Source organism: Ceratotherium simum, chromosome 35, assembly GCF_057802395.1.
Source record: "Ceratotherium simum simum isolate JZ-2026a chromosome 35, ASM5780239v1, whole genome shotgun sequence".
Lineage (NCBI taxonomy): Eukaryota > Metazoa > Chordata > Mammalia > Perissodactyla > Rhinocerotidae > Ceratotherium > Ceratotherium simum.
The window spans coordinates 13,666,886-13,679,390 of NC_141934.1; the positions used below are offsets into that span (position 1 = coordinate 13,666,886).

The 12,505-nt window shown below is 45.7% G+C and overlaps 1 protein-coding gene across 3 annotated transcripts in view; it reads right to left on the bottom strand.

Moving 5' to 3' along the window:
• Positions 1 to 667: 667 nt before the first annotated feature.
• The window catches only part of CORO1C (coronin 1C), a 73,239-nt gene continuing 61,401 nt past the window's right edge, over positions 668 to 12,505 (bottom strand). For all 3 annotated transcript variants that reach the window (XM_087424049.1, XM_087424047.1, XM_087424048.1), the window contains exons 6-11: positions 11,378 to 11,497; positions 10,417 to 10,521; positions 8,374 to 8,519; positions 6,151 to 6,208; positions 5,803 to 6,048; positions 668 to 4,610 (exon numbers count right to left, since the gene is read on the bottom strand). In XM_087424049.1, coding sequence (XP_087280175.1) covers positions 4,491 to 4,610; positions 5,803 to 6,048; positions 6,151 to 6,208; positions 8,374 to 8,519; positions 10,417 to 10,521; positions 11,378 to 11,497 — 795 coding nt within the window. In that variant the 3' untranslated portion in view covers positions 668 to 4,490. The remainder of the gene's footprint in view (positions 4,611 to 5,802; positions 6,049 to 6,150; positions 6,209 to 8,373; positions 8,520 to 10,416; positions 10,522 to 11,377; positions 11,498 to 12,505) is intronic.

The window sequence follows — 12,505 nt, forward strand, 5'->3', positions numbered from 1 at the left end:
GCCAGGACTGAGAGGAAGCATATTAAAGTATATCATTGAGCCAGCCCTGAAAGCCTAGCGGTTAAAGTTCGGTGCGCTCCGCTTCAGCGGCCCAGGTCTGGTTCCTAGGCGTAGAACCACACCACTCGTCTGTCAGCTGCCATGCTGTGGTGGCGGCTCACACAGAAGAACTAGAAGAACTTACAACTACAATACATAACTATGTCCTGGGGCTTGGGGGGGTGGCGGGACAGAACAGGAGGAAGGCTGGCAACAGACAATAGCTTAGGGCGAATCTTCCCCTGCAAAAAAAAAAAAAATATATATATATATATATATATATAAAATAACTTATCATATTGGTTGAAAATGTGTTTTCCAGTTTCCACAGCCTTTTTTTTTCTGACATACTAAAGTCTTATGTAATTTGATTTTTATGTAGCCAATCTATCTTTTCCTTTGTGATTTATTCCATGCTTTGGGATTTAAAATGTTCTCCCCAGTCTGAAGTCTAGATAAAAAGGGACTTATTTTTTTCTTAAAAAAGTTTCCTTTCATTTACCTACTGACTCCATTAAGAATGTACACTGGTGTTGCTGGGAGGCTCCAAGGAGTCCCCGCCCCCAGAGCTACTTAACGTCGCACATCATTTCCTTCCCCACCACTGACTCACGATGTTGTTTTAATCTATTATTAATTTATCACACATTAATTTTAATAACTTCTTTCTGGGAATAAAGAGATTTACAGGAAATTTAAAAATTCAGAAATATCCAATTAAAAATTACCCACAACTGCTACATAGCAACACATAGCAACAATACACATAGCAATGAACAACATTTGTGGTATTTACTCCACACATAAGTATACATTGTATATGCATATATCCTTAAAAGGTTTGTCAAAAACCATCTGTCCCGGGGTGGTTCACTAACCAACCCTTCTGGATTCATTTTTCCTCTTCTAATTCTTGGATATGTATCTCCCATAGTTTCCTTGGGACAAAATTCCCAGAGGTAAAAATCCTGGGCCCAAAGGTAAGAACATTTAAGGTATACCCTGTCACATGAGCCTCTGGAAAGAGTGTACCTTTGCATACACTCCTTCTAGCAGTGGAGGAAAGGATTTTTATTTTAATTAAAAAAAAGGAACAAAGGGTGCTGTCCAACCTGTCCGAAGAAGGAAGGGTGGGTGTTCTTGATCATGACTCAAGTCCATGACCCCATGATAACTTTAGGACATCTAAGTGCTACCAGAAAGGGAAGGGCCACTTGGAGTTAACAGATTCTTAAGAGCCAACAAAAAGCTTGTCTGGACACAGAACATCGAGTTCAGCAAGGGAAGTAGCCTTTAAAAAAACGGAAGTTCTCCCTCTACGGAGCCTGGCTGCTGGCCGTCTGGAGCTAACATGGTGACCGCTGGGTCTTCTGGCAAAGCAGCAAGGCGGCTGAAGTGAGAGAACCAGCTGGTCGTAAACACCCCACTCCACACGCCTGCCCCCTGACTGAGGGCACCGAGGGGCGACAGCATCTGCCAGCTTCTACTTCCTGCCACCACGCACGGCTGGCCACAAACCTGCCCACTGTTCTTCTCCCAGACTATAGCAACTTTAGGAGAAGGTATCTGAGGAGGGGAGCTTCCTGCCAATTATTCATGTTTACAAACACTTAGCAAAACCAAATGGTGGGGAATTCTTTGCTACAATCACTGAAATGTCATGAGACAATGTTTTAGTGCAAAAAAGAGAAGCTGGAATAAAAATCATAGCCAAGTCAAGAGAATTTCACTTCTACTGAAGAAAAAAATACTTTCATAGGCCCTGTCAGGGAATCAGTTTGGCGAAGGAACAACAGCAGCTGGGCAGTGAGGGCACCCTGTGTGGTATTTCTCTCATCTAAACCATATGGAATTCTTATCCCCCTTTCAAAATAAGAAAAGAGACTCAACAGGAAATCTGCCCCCGATCACACCTCCGGCAAAGGCTGGAGACAGGACTCAGAGATCCAGGCCTGCTGGAATCCGGCACGTAAGCGCTCCACTCCAGGGGAGCCCACCTCATCGCCCCCTTGCTGTAGCTGAGGGGCCCACCCACACTCCCCGGTACTTACCCTCAGAGAGGAAAAAGTCACCTGGCTAGTTCCACTGAGTCAGAGAAGCTGTGCCAGGCAGAGAGATGTGGGCGGCCTCAAAGACAGCCCAGGTGTGAAATAAACACGGACACCATTTTGTAATCAACGATTTTTATCTTTGAAAATGGAAGCAAGTGTTTTGACAGAATACTATGGCCGCTCTATAAGAGCCGATCTAGTAGCAATTCACTGGTTCTCCTCTGGGATAGCATGGCTTCAAAAAAAAAGACAAAACAGGAAGAATAGTCCACAATGCTTCAGGTGCCGACTCTGAGCCTGGCAGGGCATCTGCTCATTAAATAAGTCATAAGCTACACACTAGGACCAGGGTCACTTTTCCTTGCCCACCCTCTTCTCTTTGAACCACATTCCCAATGGTGTTTTACCATCACCAACGACAATTTTGTTTACTTAATTAGTTTGATATCAGAACCTTAAAATATTTCTGAATCTTAAAAATGAAGGTCCTTAGCAGATTACGTTGATAAAGAAACATGTACAGGTTTGAATATAAGTCACTGTAATTACTGTTTTCTTTACATCTCATTATCCACTTCAATATTAGGAACACATATATACACACACACACACACACACACAAAACCACACCAAACATTCAGACGCCCTGAAATTGTGGAGACAGCGATCCCAATATCGGTTAAGAACGCGGTACCTTTTCTGTGCAGACATGACCTCCAGCTTGGCTGTGCATTCCAACCCGCTGCTGCCACGCTCGGCCTCCATCCTGGTTCCCCATACACAGACACTGCCAGCCAGTGCCGTCCCCACACCAGCACGAGCATGTGCAAAAGTGTTCCCGCTGTGGTCCCAATGGCACTATATGTTCCACGTTCCATCACAGACACTCAGACCTTCCAGAACAGAGGCTCCTTAAACCCTGTTTCTCAAGCACACATGAGAAAATGGAAATGGAGAGAAGGTCTAGCTGACCTAGGAAGGAACAGGGGATCAGAGCTCAGTCTCCGGCCCGCCTGAATCTGGGGGGGCCCTGTGCTCTGACACAGCCCCAGTGCGAGCCGGAAGGGCAAAGGGCCATGTCTGCACACACTAAAGCTACAGCAGAGTCTGCACTCCTGGTCCTGCTTCACTCTAGACCATCCTTCTCAGCCTCAGGATTCAATAGCACCCTCTGGCCTCATCTTAGCTGAATGCAGTCAAGGCTGAAAGGCAGCAGGGAGAGAGGAACGGCTGGGGGAGCCCTGAGAGAGGTGGCCGCACAGGTGAGGAAGAGAGGGGTGCAGGGAGAGCCCCTTCTTCTTCCAGCACAGCACGGGGACAGCACGGGACATGCAGGCAAGCAGAGGATCACGCAGGCAAACCCTCCCCTGCAAGTTCCCTAGTTTTCAGTCCCCCACTGTACTCAGGAGCTAGGCAAGCTGCTGAAACCGGCAAGAAGGAACACTCCACAGTATGTGCGTCCTCTTGTCCCGGGCACCCTTGTCAAGTATTGACCCAAACCTGAAACGTGATGTTAGGGTGATAAATACAATAGACTGTGTGTAACAAAACTGCAGAAACGCATGCTTGTTTAGGTTAGATTATAATCATCTGAAGCACAGGATAACCAAGAAGCAAAATCCCATTCTGGTACAACCACCCAGTTTCTAGAAAAGAGAAAGGAAAGAAAGGAAACGATACGCTATGGAACTTTTTTGATCAGAAGACTCAATGAAATGAGAGGGGTGGTAATACGAATCCACGTGATTTTTCAAGTCTTCCATGTGTACGGTCATTAAGAGGACCAGGTTTGTGCTGCCAAGGAACCAGCACGATGCTCCTGCTCTGATTGTTCTCAGATGAATGTTTATACAAAATAACATCGTATCTTCATTTAGTTTATAAACATACACAGTGCTGTCCCTTTCAAATTAAGGAAAAAAAAAAAAAACCACACACAAATACTGCAAGGTAGCAAAATATAAAGAAAAAAAGCTACTTTTGGTTTTGGCAACATTTAAAAAAAAAAAGAAATATAAAAAGCAATGTGGCATTGGTCCCTGTTTGTAAAAAAAGGTACTTGGGCACGACACTGGATCAGAATTGGTTGGTTTTCTAAAATTCAGAATATCTGGGCTTTTAAAAGTAGCACTTTTGTCTTTTAAAAGTTCAACAAGTCACATGACACTTAAAACATCAAAAAAGCTTTCTGATAAAAAGCTCAGCTTTTAAATCACATCTTGTTTCTACAAATTTGGGAAACGAATTGAGTTCTTACTGGAAAGTGGCCTATCGCTGGTTGACAAATCTGAAACGGAATGTCTCCAAATGGCAGTGCCTCCCTTCGCCCTCCCTGGGACCACACCAACAACCAGCCACGAGCACAAGTCCTTGCTCCCATTTTGGGGGTGGGGTGGACCTTCAGGCTGCTATCTTCGCCATCTGCTGTTCTAACTTGGAGATACGCTCATCTTGATTGCAGATTGTGTCTTTTATAGATTTGATCTCTTTTAAAATCTCATCCAACTTGGCCTCATTTTGCTAAGGAAACAAAAAAAAAGGGAGAGAGCAGAGGGTGACTAAAAAGCAGTAAACAAAGTTTAAGGCAGCCGAGAATTTATAAGGCATAAAATGTCATTTTCTATTTCGGAAGTGGCAAGGCATAGCCGCCAGGCTGGGCCCTACGAGAAAGTAATTAATGCTGGTCAGTCCATGTGACACCCACAGCAACACCGCAGTGCATCACCGTGCTACCTCTGGTCCCCGTGCCTGTGCGCCTCCCTGGACAGTCTCTTGGGGCACAACTAAACTGCAGGACCAGACTGATGCCTTCAAGCCCGCCCCATATCCCACACCCCATCACGCAACTCCTTGCAGAGGCTACACAGCTCCTACCGTCTCCTAGGGAGGCTCCTTCCTGCGAGCTAACCCCCTTGCCCTGCCTGCTAATGCTTCTAAAAAGGTGTGAGCCTCTCTCACGTGCAGCTGATTCCCTTGGAAACCTCGCAGTCACCACAGCCCACAGGGTCTCCCACGGCTTCCCCAGTCACGGCCCGAACGCCAGCTCCTCCAGGCACTTGCCTCCGCATCCCCCTACCTTCGCACTGACACTCGTGACCCTCCCGTCCCACGCCAACTCCCCAGGCCCTCCTCGCTGGTTTGAGCCTGCTCCCCCAGCAGCTGCACTCTCCAGGGGCCATGCAGGTCTCCAACATCAGCCTTCGGTTCCCATCACTGCACTGCAACGCTTCTTGCCAAGATGCCAAGACTATTTGTGTTGCTAAGTCCCACTCACTGCCAGATCCTTCTGTCACTCGGACACTCAGCAACATCTGAACCCTCTCACCACTCCCGCCTTCCCGGGACCTTCTCTTCCTGGCATCTAAGCCCCTATGCTTTCATGTTTCATTTTTACCCAAACCAGAATGGGTGTAAACAGTTTGGGGAAAGATATTTACAAAAACCCAAGGGGCTCCTGTTTACTCTCAGAGCCGGTAATAAACCAACTTCTGTCCTGGTCATTATAAAAAAGAGCTAAAGGAGCCAAATGTGGCTACAAACTCATAAATGTCACATGACTGAGGAGGTTCTTATAAATAGTACACGTTACCATTTACTGACAACCCTATCTCTCAGTGGTGACAGTATTCGCCAATGCCCAGGACCAGAAGGAGCTCTCGAGAGGACCAGGCTGGGCCAGCCACGCACATCCCTCCACTCCTGTGCTCCTTACCACACTGGCCGTGTCTGCGGTTTTCTTGGGAACGTTGATCAGGTCGCACTTCTTGTTTGCAGTGGGCTTGCTATCCAGAATGTTCTTCCTGACCACCTTGAGATCCCTGTTTTTGCCTGGAATGTATCCATGCTTCAAGGAGATGAGGATGGGGTCTGCGTTCTTCCCCTCAAACCACTCTTCTGCCTCCAGCGCTGCTTCGGGCCCCGCTGTGTCAGGATACAGGTCATCTTGGAAAAGGTCAGACTACAAGAGACATTTTGTAAATCTTCAAGTAAGGAAGAAGAAAGGTCTGGGATTTTTAGAATCTTTTTTAAACAGGGACTGCCAAAAAAAATGGGCACTTACCTTCCTAGGAACGGTCATGATAATAGGCTCACACTTTCTCTCATGAAGTTTGAAGAATCTTCAAGAGGAAATAAAGACAAAGTGGCATTAAGTGGAATAGGAGGCCAATAACAGGCTTAATAACAACTGCTCTTCTACAGTGCTGTGTGGCGCTGAAATGCTTGCCCATCACCTCAGCTGATCCACCCTGGGGAGCAGGTAGAACCTAGTGTTCCCATTTTACAGATGAGAAAACAGAAGTGCAGAGGAGCCGTGCTGGGACACAGCAGATTGGAGGCAAGAACTGGGATAGAAAGGTCTATGCAGTATGGTGACCGCCCAATTCCAATCGCCTGGGGCAGACCAACAGTGGTGGAAATGACAGCACCACTGATAACGACTCACTTGTGAAAAAATTACCAAGTCAGCAGATAGGAGAAAACAAACACCGACATACTAGACAGTCTTGGTGACTAAGATGCCAGGTCTTCTGCCAACTGCAGGTGGGTGAACATTTGTAAGTATAAACATGATTTTTTTAAAAGAGGAAAAGAAAACAATCCCAAGAATTAAAATTTTGGCATCCAAGCAAACTACATCACGCATAACACTCAAGAAAAGTCTGAAATAATCCCAAATGTGGAAGGAGTAGGAACATAAAGCACAAATCTCTGCAGTCAGCACTGTGGAGAAAAAGACTGACCCGGGCCTGACTTCCAGCTCAGCTTCCATGACGCCTGAGTGTGGGACACCTACACCACACCTCCAGGTCCTCATGCACACAGGGCGACAGAAAAGCCACCCACCTCCCAGGGTTGTTACAAGAGGTAAAAGAGGGAATCCACGGTGCACGTTTAGCACAGTGCCCGATAGTGAATGCTCAAGAAACACATAATAAGTGGGAGGTGTCCCAAACGATTGTGCTTATAGTCTTTTAAACTTTTAGGTGACAGCAAAAGAAATGCGTTCCCAAATACTGGATGTAATCTTAAATTCAGATTCAATCTATTGTGAACCATATTTCGATGGGTTTGGTTTAAACCACAATTTTGAATTACCTGTGACAGCTTTCCTTCATTACTCGAGTCATAGACAGCTGAATGTATTAAAAAACACCCATAGTGATTAATATAAAAAAGGGCTTATAAAAATTCTTTCTTTTTTATTTATTTTTTTTGTGAGGAAGATCAGCCCTGAGCTAACATCTGATGCCAATCCTCCTCTTTTTGCTGAGGAAGACTTGGCCCTGAGCTAACATCCGTGCCCATCTTCCTCTATATAAGGGACACCGCCACTGCATGGCTCGACAAGCAGTGCGTCGGTACACGCCTGGGATCCAAACCTGTGAACCCCGGGCCACCGCAGCAGAGCACCTGCACTTAACCGCTTGTGCCACTGGGCTGGCCCCTTTTACTTTTATTTTTAAAGATGTTATACGTGTCAATTATTTAACTGTGTGACCACAGTTAAGAACAGCAAACTTAGACTAAGTTAAGAACAGCAAACTTAGACAAATGTCCACATAAATGTAGTGTTATACAAATGTGTGCCCGATAATGCAGTGCCAGTTATTCTGCTGTTTAAAATGGCAAGTGGTGAGTCTCACTGAGTATCTTTTGTTGACAGTATGAGAAAAAAGCCTGCCCCTTAGGAAGCCCACTAGCATTATGGAATATAAATTTTTAAAGATCCATAGTAGTGCAGGGAGGCAGGAATTATATAACATAGCTGAACTTCCTACATCAAGCTAACCCAACGCTGTGCTGTAGATCTTTGGTTCTCTAGTTTAGGATCCGTGGGGTCCACAGTCCAGTTTGGAACCTGATTTGCAATGCACAGGGCAGGAAAACCATCCCTTACTTCCATCACAGGGACAGGCTCTCCCCTGCCTGCCTCCCAGGGGACAGTGGCCACAGCCTCAATCCAAAGACAAGACACAAAGGCTTTGGTATTTAAATACGTATGCAACGTACCTCAGCTGAGCCATGCAACTGCTGCACTTCAAGCTATACAATCTGAAGAATGGGGAGGGGCATGGTTGGACTGAATGATTTTGAAAGGTTCCTTCCTGCTCTAAAACTCCACGTGTCTAAGTGCGTGGAAATAAGGGCAGGAAATAAGATACTCATTCTAAACCATCCACAAGGGTAGAAAGACTCGGGCATTATAGCCTTACTTGCAGTTGTACTGCTCTTGTATAATATGGACAGTATAAATAATCTGAATCCTTTACCGATTCTTTACCTGGCAATCTCACATTTGTTAACATCAAGCCCCCTCTTGGGCATGTAACCCATCCCTCTCTGAGGCTCCTTGCTGCTGAATGTGTTCAGGTAGTGGACATACGGGGATTCATCCGTGATCTCAAAGTAGCGGATGCTGCTGTCACCCTACGAGAAATCGGAGACAGGTTTGTGTTTAATGTTACCTGAAACATCTGGTTTAAGTGGGTGTCTCCCTCCCTATAAACCCAGCATTAATTGGGACTCTGCTACAGTGGCTGACCTGTCCTTCCTCTTAAGAGGGTTGCCTAAGGCAGATGACAGGTTCTCTGCCCGGCGGAGTAAGCCTTCACTTACGAAACGCTAGCTTGCCCTGTAAACGGTCTCCTCTCCTCCTACTGAAGGCTCTAGCTTTACTGCACTGTGCCGAGACACCAAGGCCGAGTCAGGGCAAATGTTAACACCTCTGCCAAACAGCTGCACTGCAATCCAGCTGCAACAACACACAACTGAAGATGAGGAGACCAGCCGAGAGGACGACGACGGATCTGAGTATTCAACCACTGGCACAGAGCAGTGTCATTCACAGACCTGAGGGCACTGACACCGGACAATCAGATGATGATCAAAAGTAAGATTTTTCTAATTAAGAAACAGCAGTCTTAGTGTGTATCCTGTCACTTCAGAAGCAAGTGCTATCTCATTGCAATGTGTCAAATTCAGTGATAATTTTGCTTTGAATGGTCAGATTTTTGGGGAGATCTAAAACATATGCTAGTCTCTCTAAGTATAAATAACTGTTACACAGTTACACCAACCTGAACAACGAAAGCAATCCTGCCTGGGAGAGGAGAAATGTGTGTGCGTGTGTGTATGTGTATGTATATATCATATATACATATATCTCATATATATGATATAAATAGCTAGGCAGTATTATGCCCTAACAATGCTCTCAGTTCTCATGATTTCCATTTGTTTCAATGTTGTAAATATCTAGGCAACGATAAAGAAGCTGATCGCAAACTATTTGTTTTCTGCATGCTCAAAATAATTTCCCACCTAGCGTTAACAGCATCCGGGGAGCTGCTCCTTTTGTTTGTTTTGATGCAGTCTCCGGCAGCTGTTATCATCTAAAGTAAAGTGTCTTTCAAGGAAATGGACACCATCTCAGTTTCTAAGTAACTGACCTATCAAAATGTAAAGCAGGCCTGCAGCACGCTCAGTCAGCTGTGCAAAAAAGTAAAGCACCCCAGCTTCACCCAGCAACTGGCTCCCTAACAGGTTTGGGGGAAGACACCACGTCAACAGCTCCAGTTTTATTAATTCATTTATTTCAACTACAAATGCTAAGAAAAACTGAACCTACAAAAGAATGAGGAATACTGAGGTTACTGCCTACTAAAATGAAATGATAATAACAGTAAAAATAAAGCTACCAACACTTTAGTTAGGGGGAGATCATAAGGCAGGAGGGTAGGTTCGTTGGGTTCAGTGTGGGGTCTTCCCGTAGCAACTGTCACCTCCTGAAACTTTCGTCAGGCCGCACATTTTCAACCCAGGGCCTAAGGCTGAGCTCTGGGAACAGGAACCCTGGAGAGTCTCTGAGCCCTCGGAAGCTCCTGTTCTCTTTCCTCGTTAGCACTAGACACAGCAGACTGGTCCCAGTACAGAGCACCTGAAACCCCCAACCACGCGCACCAGCAGGTGCAAAGGCGCCCGCAGGTCCTCTTGTTCTCACCAGAGGGTCCCGAGCAGAGACCTCCCTGCCAGCACCTGCCCCTACGCCCAGCCCAACCCCGCTGCAGTCAGCAGCACTGGACACGGCCTGGGATGCCCACAGTGGCAAGTTACAGACGGGCCAGTCTCAGGACCTAACACATAAATCTGTCCTTACTGTAGCTTAAGACACACGCGCACATACGTGCACGCGCGCACACACACACACACCAAATTAAAATGTTACAATGATACAATACATTGTCTATCTCCTAAATTTCTGAAGGATAAACTTTTCCTTCCTACAAGATTAAATTTAATGTCAAACATCAAAACTACTGTTTACCTTTCCACATAGGTAAATGATACTGGTGTCCGGGTCATAGAAGGGCAGCAACACCCCATTGCTAGTGTCCATTTCATGAAGAGCAATTGGTTCCTGCATATTTTTCTGAGAGGAAAAAATATATATGTATATACACACACACACATATATACTCACACATTTTTAAAAGATGAATTTTTGTAATATTATACATTCTTTTATCCCTGTTAGCCACTTCCCTAGAATAATGAAAGTTTGAACAACGCACATAAAATATTCATACACGTAAATACCGCTGGGATACTAGACGGGCTCCAACCCACTGAAAGTTGTGTCAATTTGACAACAATTAATGCACACATCAGTGTGAGCCCATGAGAAAGATGAGAACCCTTCTCCTTTGTGACTATTTTCCTTTTTAATGGTACTTTTTTCGTATTATAAAACAAATATATGTTCTTTATAAAGTTAAAAGATACGGGAAGAACATAAAAATCACTCCATATTCCATAATCCCACAGTCCAGTGGGTGGCAGAAACAATGACCATTTTGGTCTATTTCCTTCCCACACATGTACACAGATTGAGATAGGACCATATATACAGTTTAGTATTTTTTTTTTCACTTATGCTATTCTAAACACTTTCCTAAACATGACTTTTGATTTAGACATTTGATCATATTCTTTATAAAATATAAGTTTAGAATTTGTTTCCCAAGTCTAAAACACTGGATTCTTCATGCATTCTTTCTAAAAAAATATAGTCAACACAGACTCCTCGGGAATATCAAGAATGCATTTTTGAAATACATTCAGCAATAAGTCTCCAGCAAGGATGAGAACTTCACATCCAATTTAAGACAAGCAGCAGTTCAGAGAACTAGACTAAGAATCCTATAATCTACAAGCAACCCAAAGACCTGATCAGAAAGGAGAGAAAGCTCAAGAGTCAGCCAGTGGGAAGGCCGGGAGGGGCATACCGGATTCCAGAGGGCCAGCTGCCGCTCGCTCATGCGGCTGAAACCAGTGGTAAAGACATTCCCGTCAGCCAGAAAGATGGCTCTCATGGGTCTTGCTCCTTCATGTGCTTTCTCCTTCTCCTGGGGAAGAAAGAGCAAAGGGGCACATTACACACATTCAGACTGCAAGAAGGAAAGGTCAGGTGGGAGGCTGGGGGCTCACATCTGAACCCAACCACAGCCCACGAGCCATTCAGGTTAGCGTGTGCGCGCGCGCGCGTATGTGAGAGTGTGTGAGCGCGCGTGTGAGTCTCTGTGTGAGTGCATGTGTGTGCGCACGCGTGAAAGTGTGAGTGCACGCGTGTGTGTGTGTATTAACCCCCTCCCCCGTCAGGTGAGGAAACACAGAGACACTCAGGGATGCAGTCAAGGCCCCTCAGCTAGTGAGCAAGCGCGAGTGCCAGGGGCTGACTTGAAAGCCTCATTCTCTCCACCGTGCCCTGCTGCCGACCCAGGACCATGCTCTGCAAAAAGCAAACACATGCAAGGCCTCTGCCAGATGTCTGTTTCTTGAGAGGATAACACCCTGAGGTTGGACACCCCCTATAGTTTCCACCAACCTTAAAGGACAGGAAGAAGTCCTGTTTAGTTAACCCCTTCCTTAGCGTCTTTTGTTCAGTGAGTGCACCAGCACTGACCACTGGAAGGTTCTAGTGGAGAGCGCCCTCTGCATGGGGCTGGGCAAGTCCCCAGTGCTCAATGAGCACTAGCCACGACTATCACCCGACTCTTGAGGAGCAATGCTGCTGAAGAACCCCCACGTCTGAGAAGGGCCATCACAGGGCCTCAGGGTGGGGCTCAAGTGAGGCACTCTTGGACTCAACACCTGCAGTTTCAACCCTGACTCAAGTCCCAAATGTCCATCTTTTGTCACAATATGTGATTCTGTTGAGGCCTAGTTTAGGTGGCAGAAACTAAGACCCTGAGCTGTTGAAAGAACCTGCTGTGTCTTTGTAAGGCACTTCAACAATCGTTTCTGGAACAGAGTAGGGAACCAATTCATCAATATTCAGTACTAAGCCAGGAATGCAGTTAACAGTTTAGGTTAGCTGATTTAGACTTATAAATTCTCAAGGACTCTAGTGAACT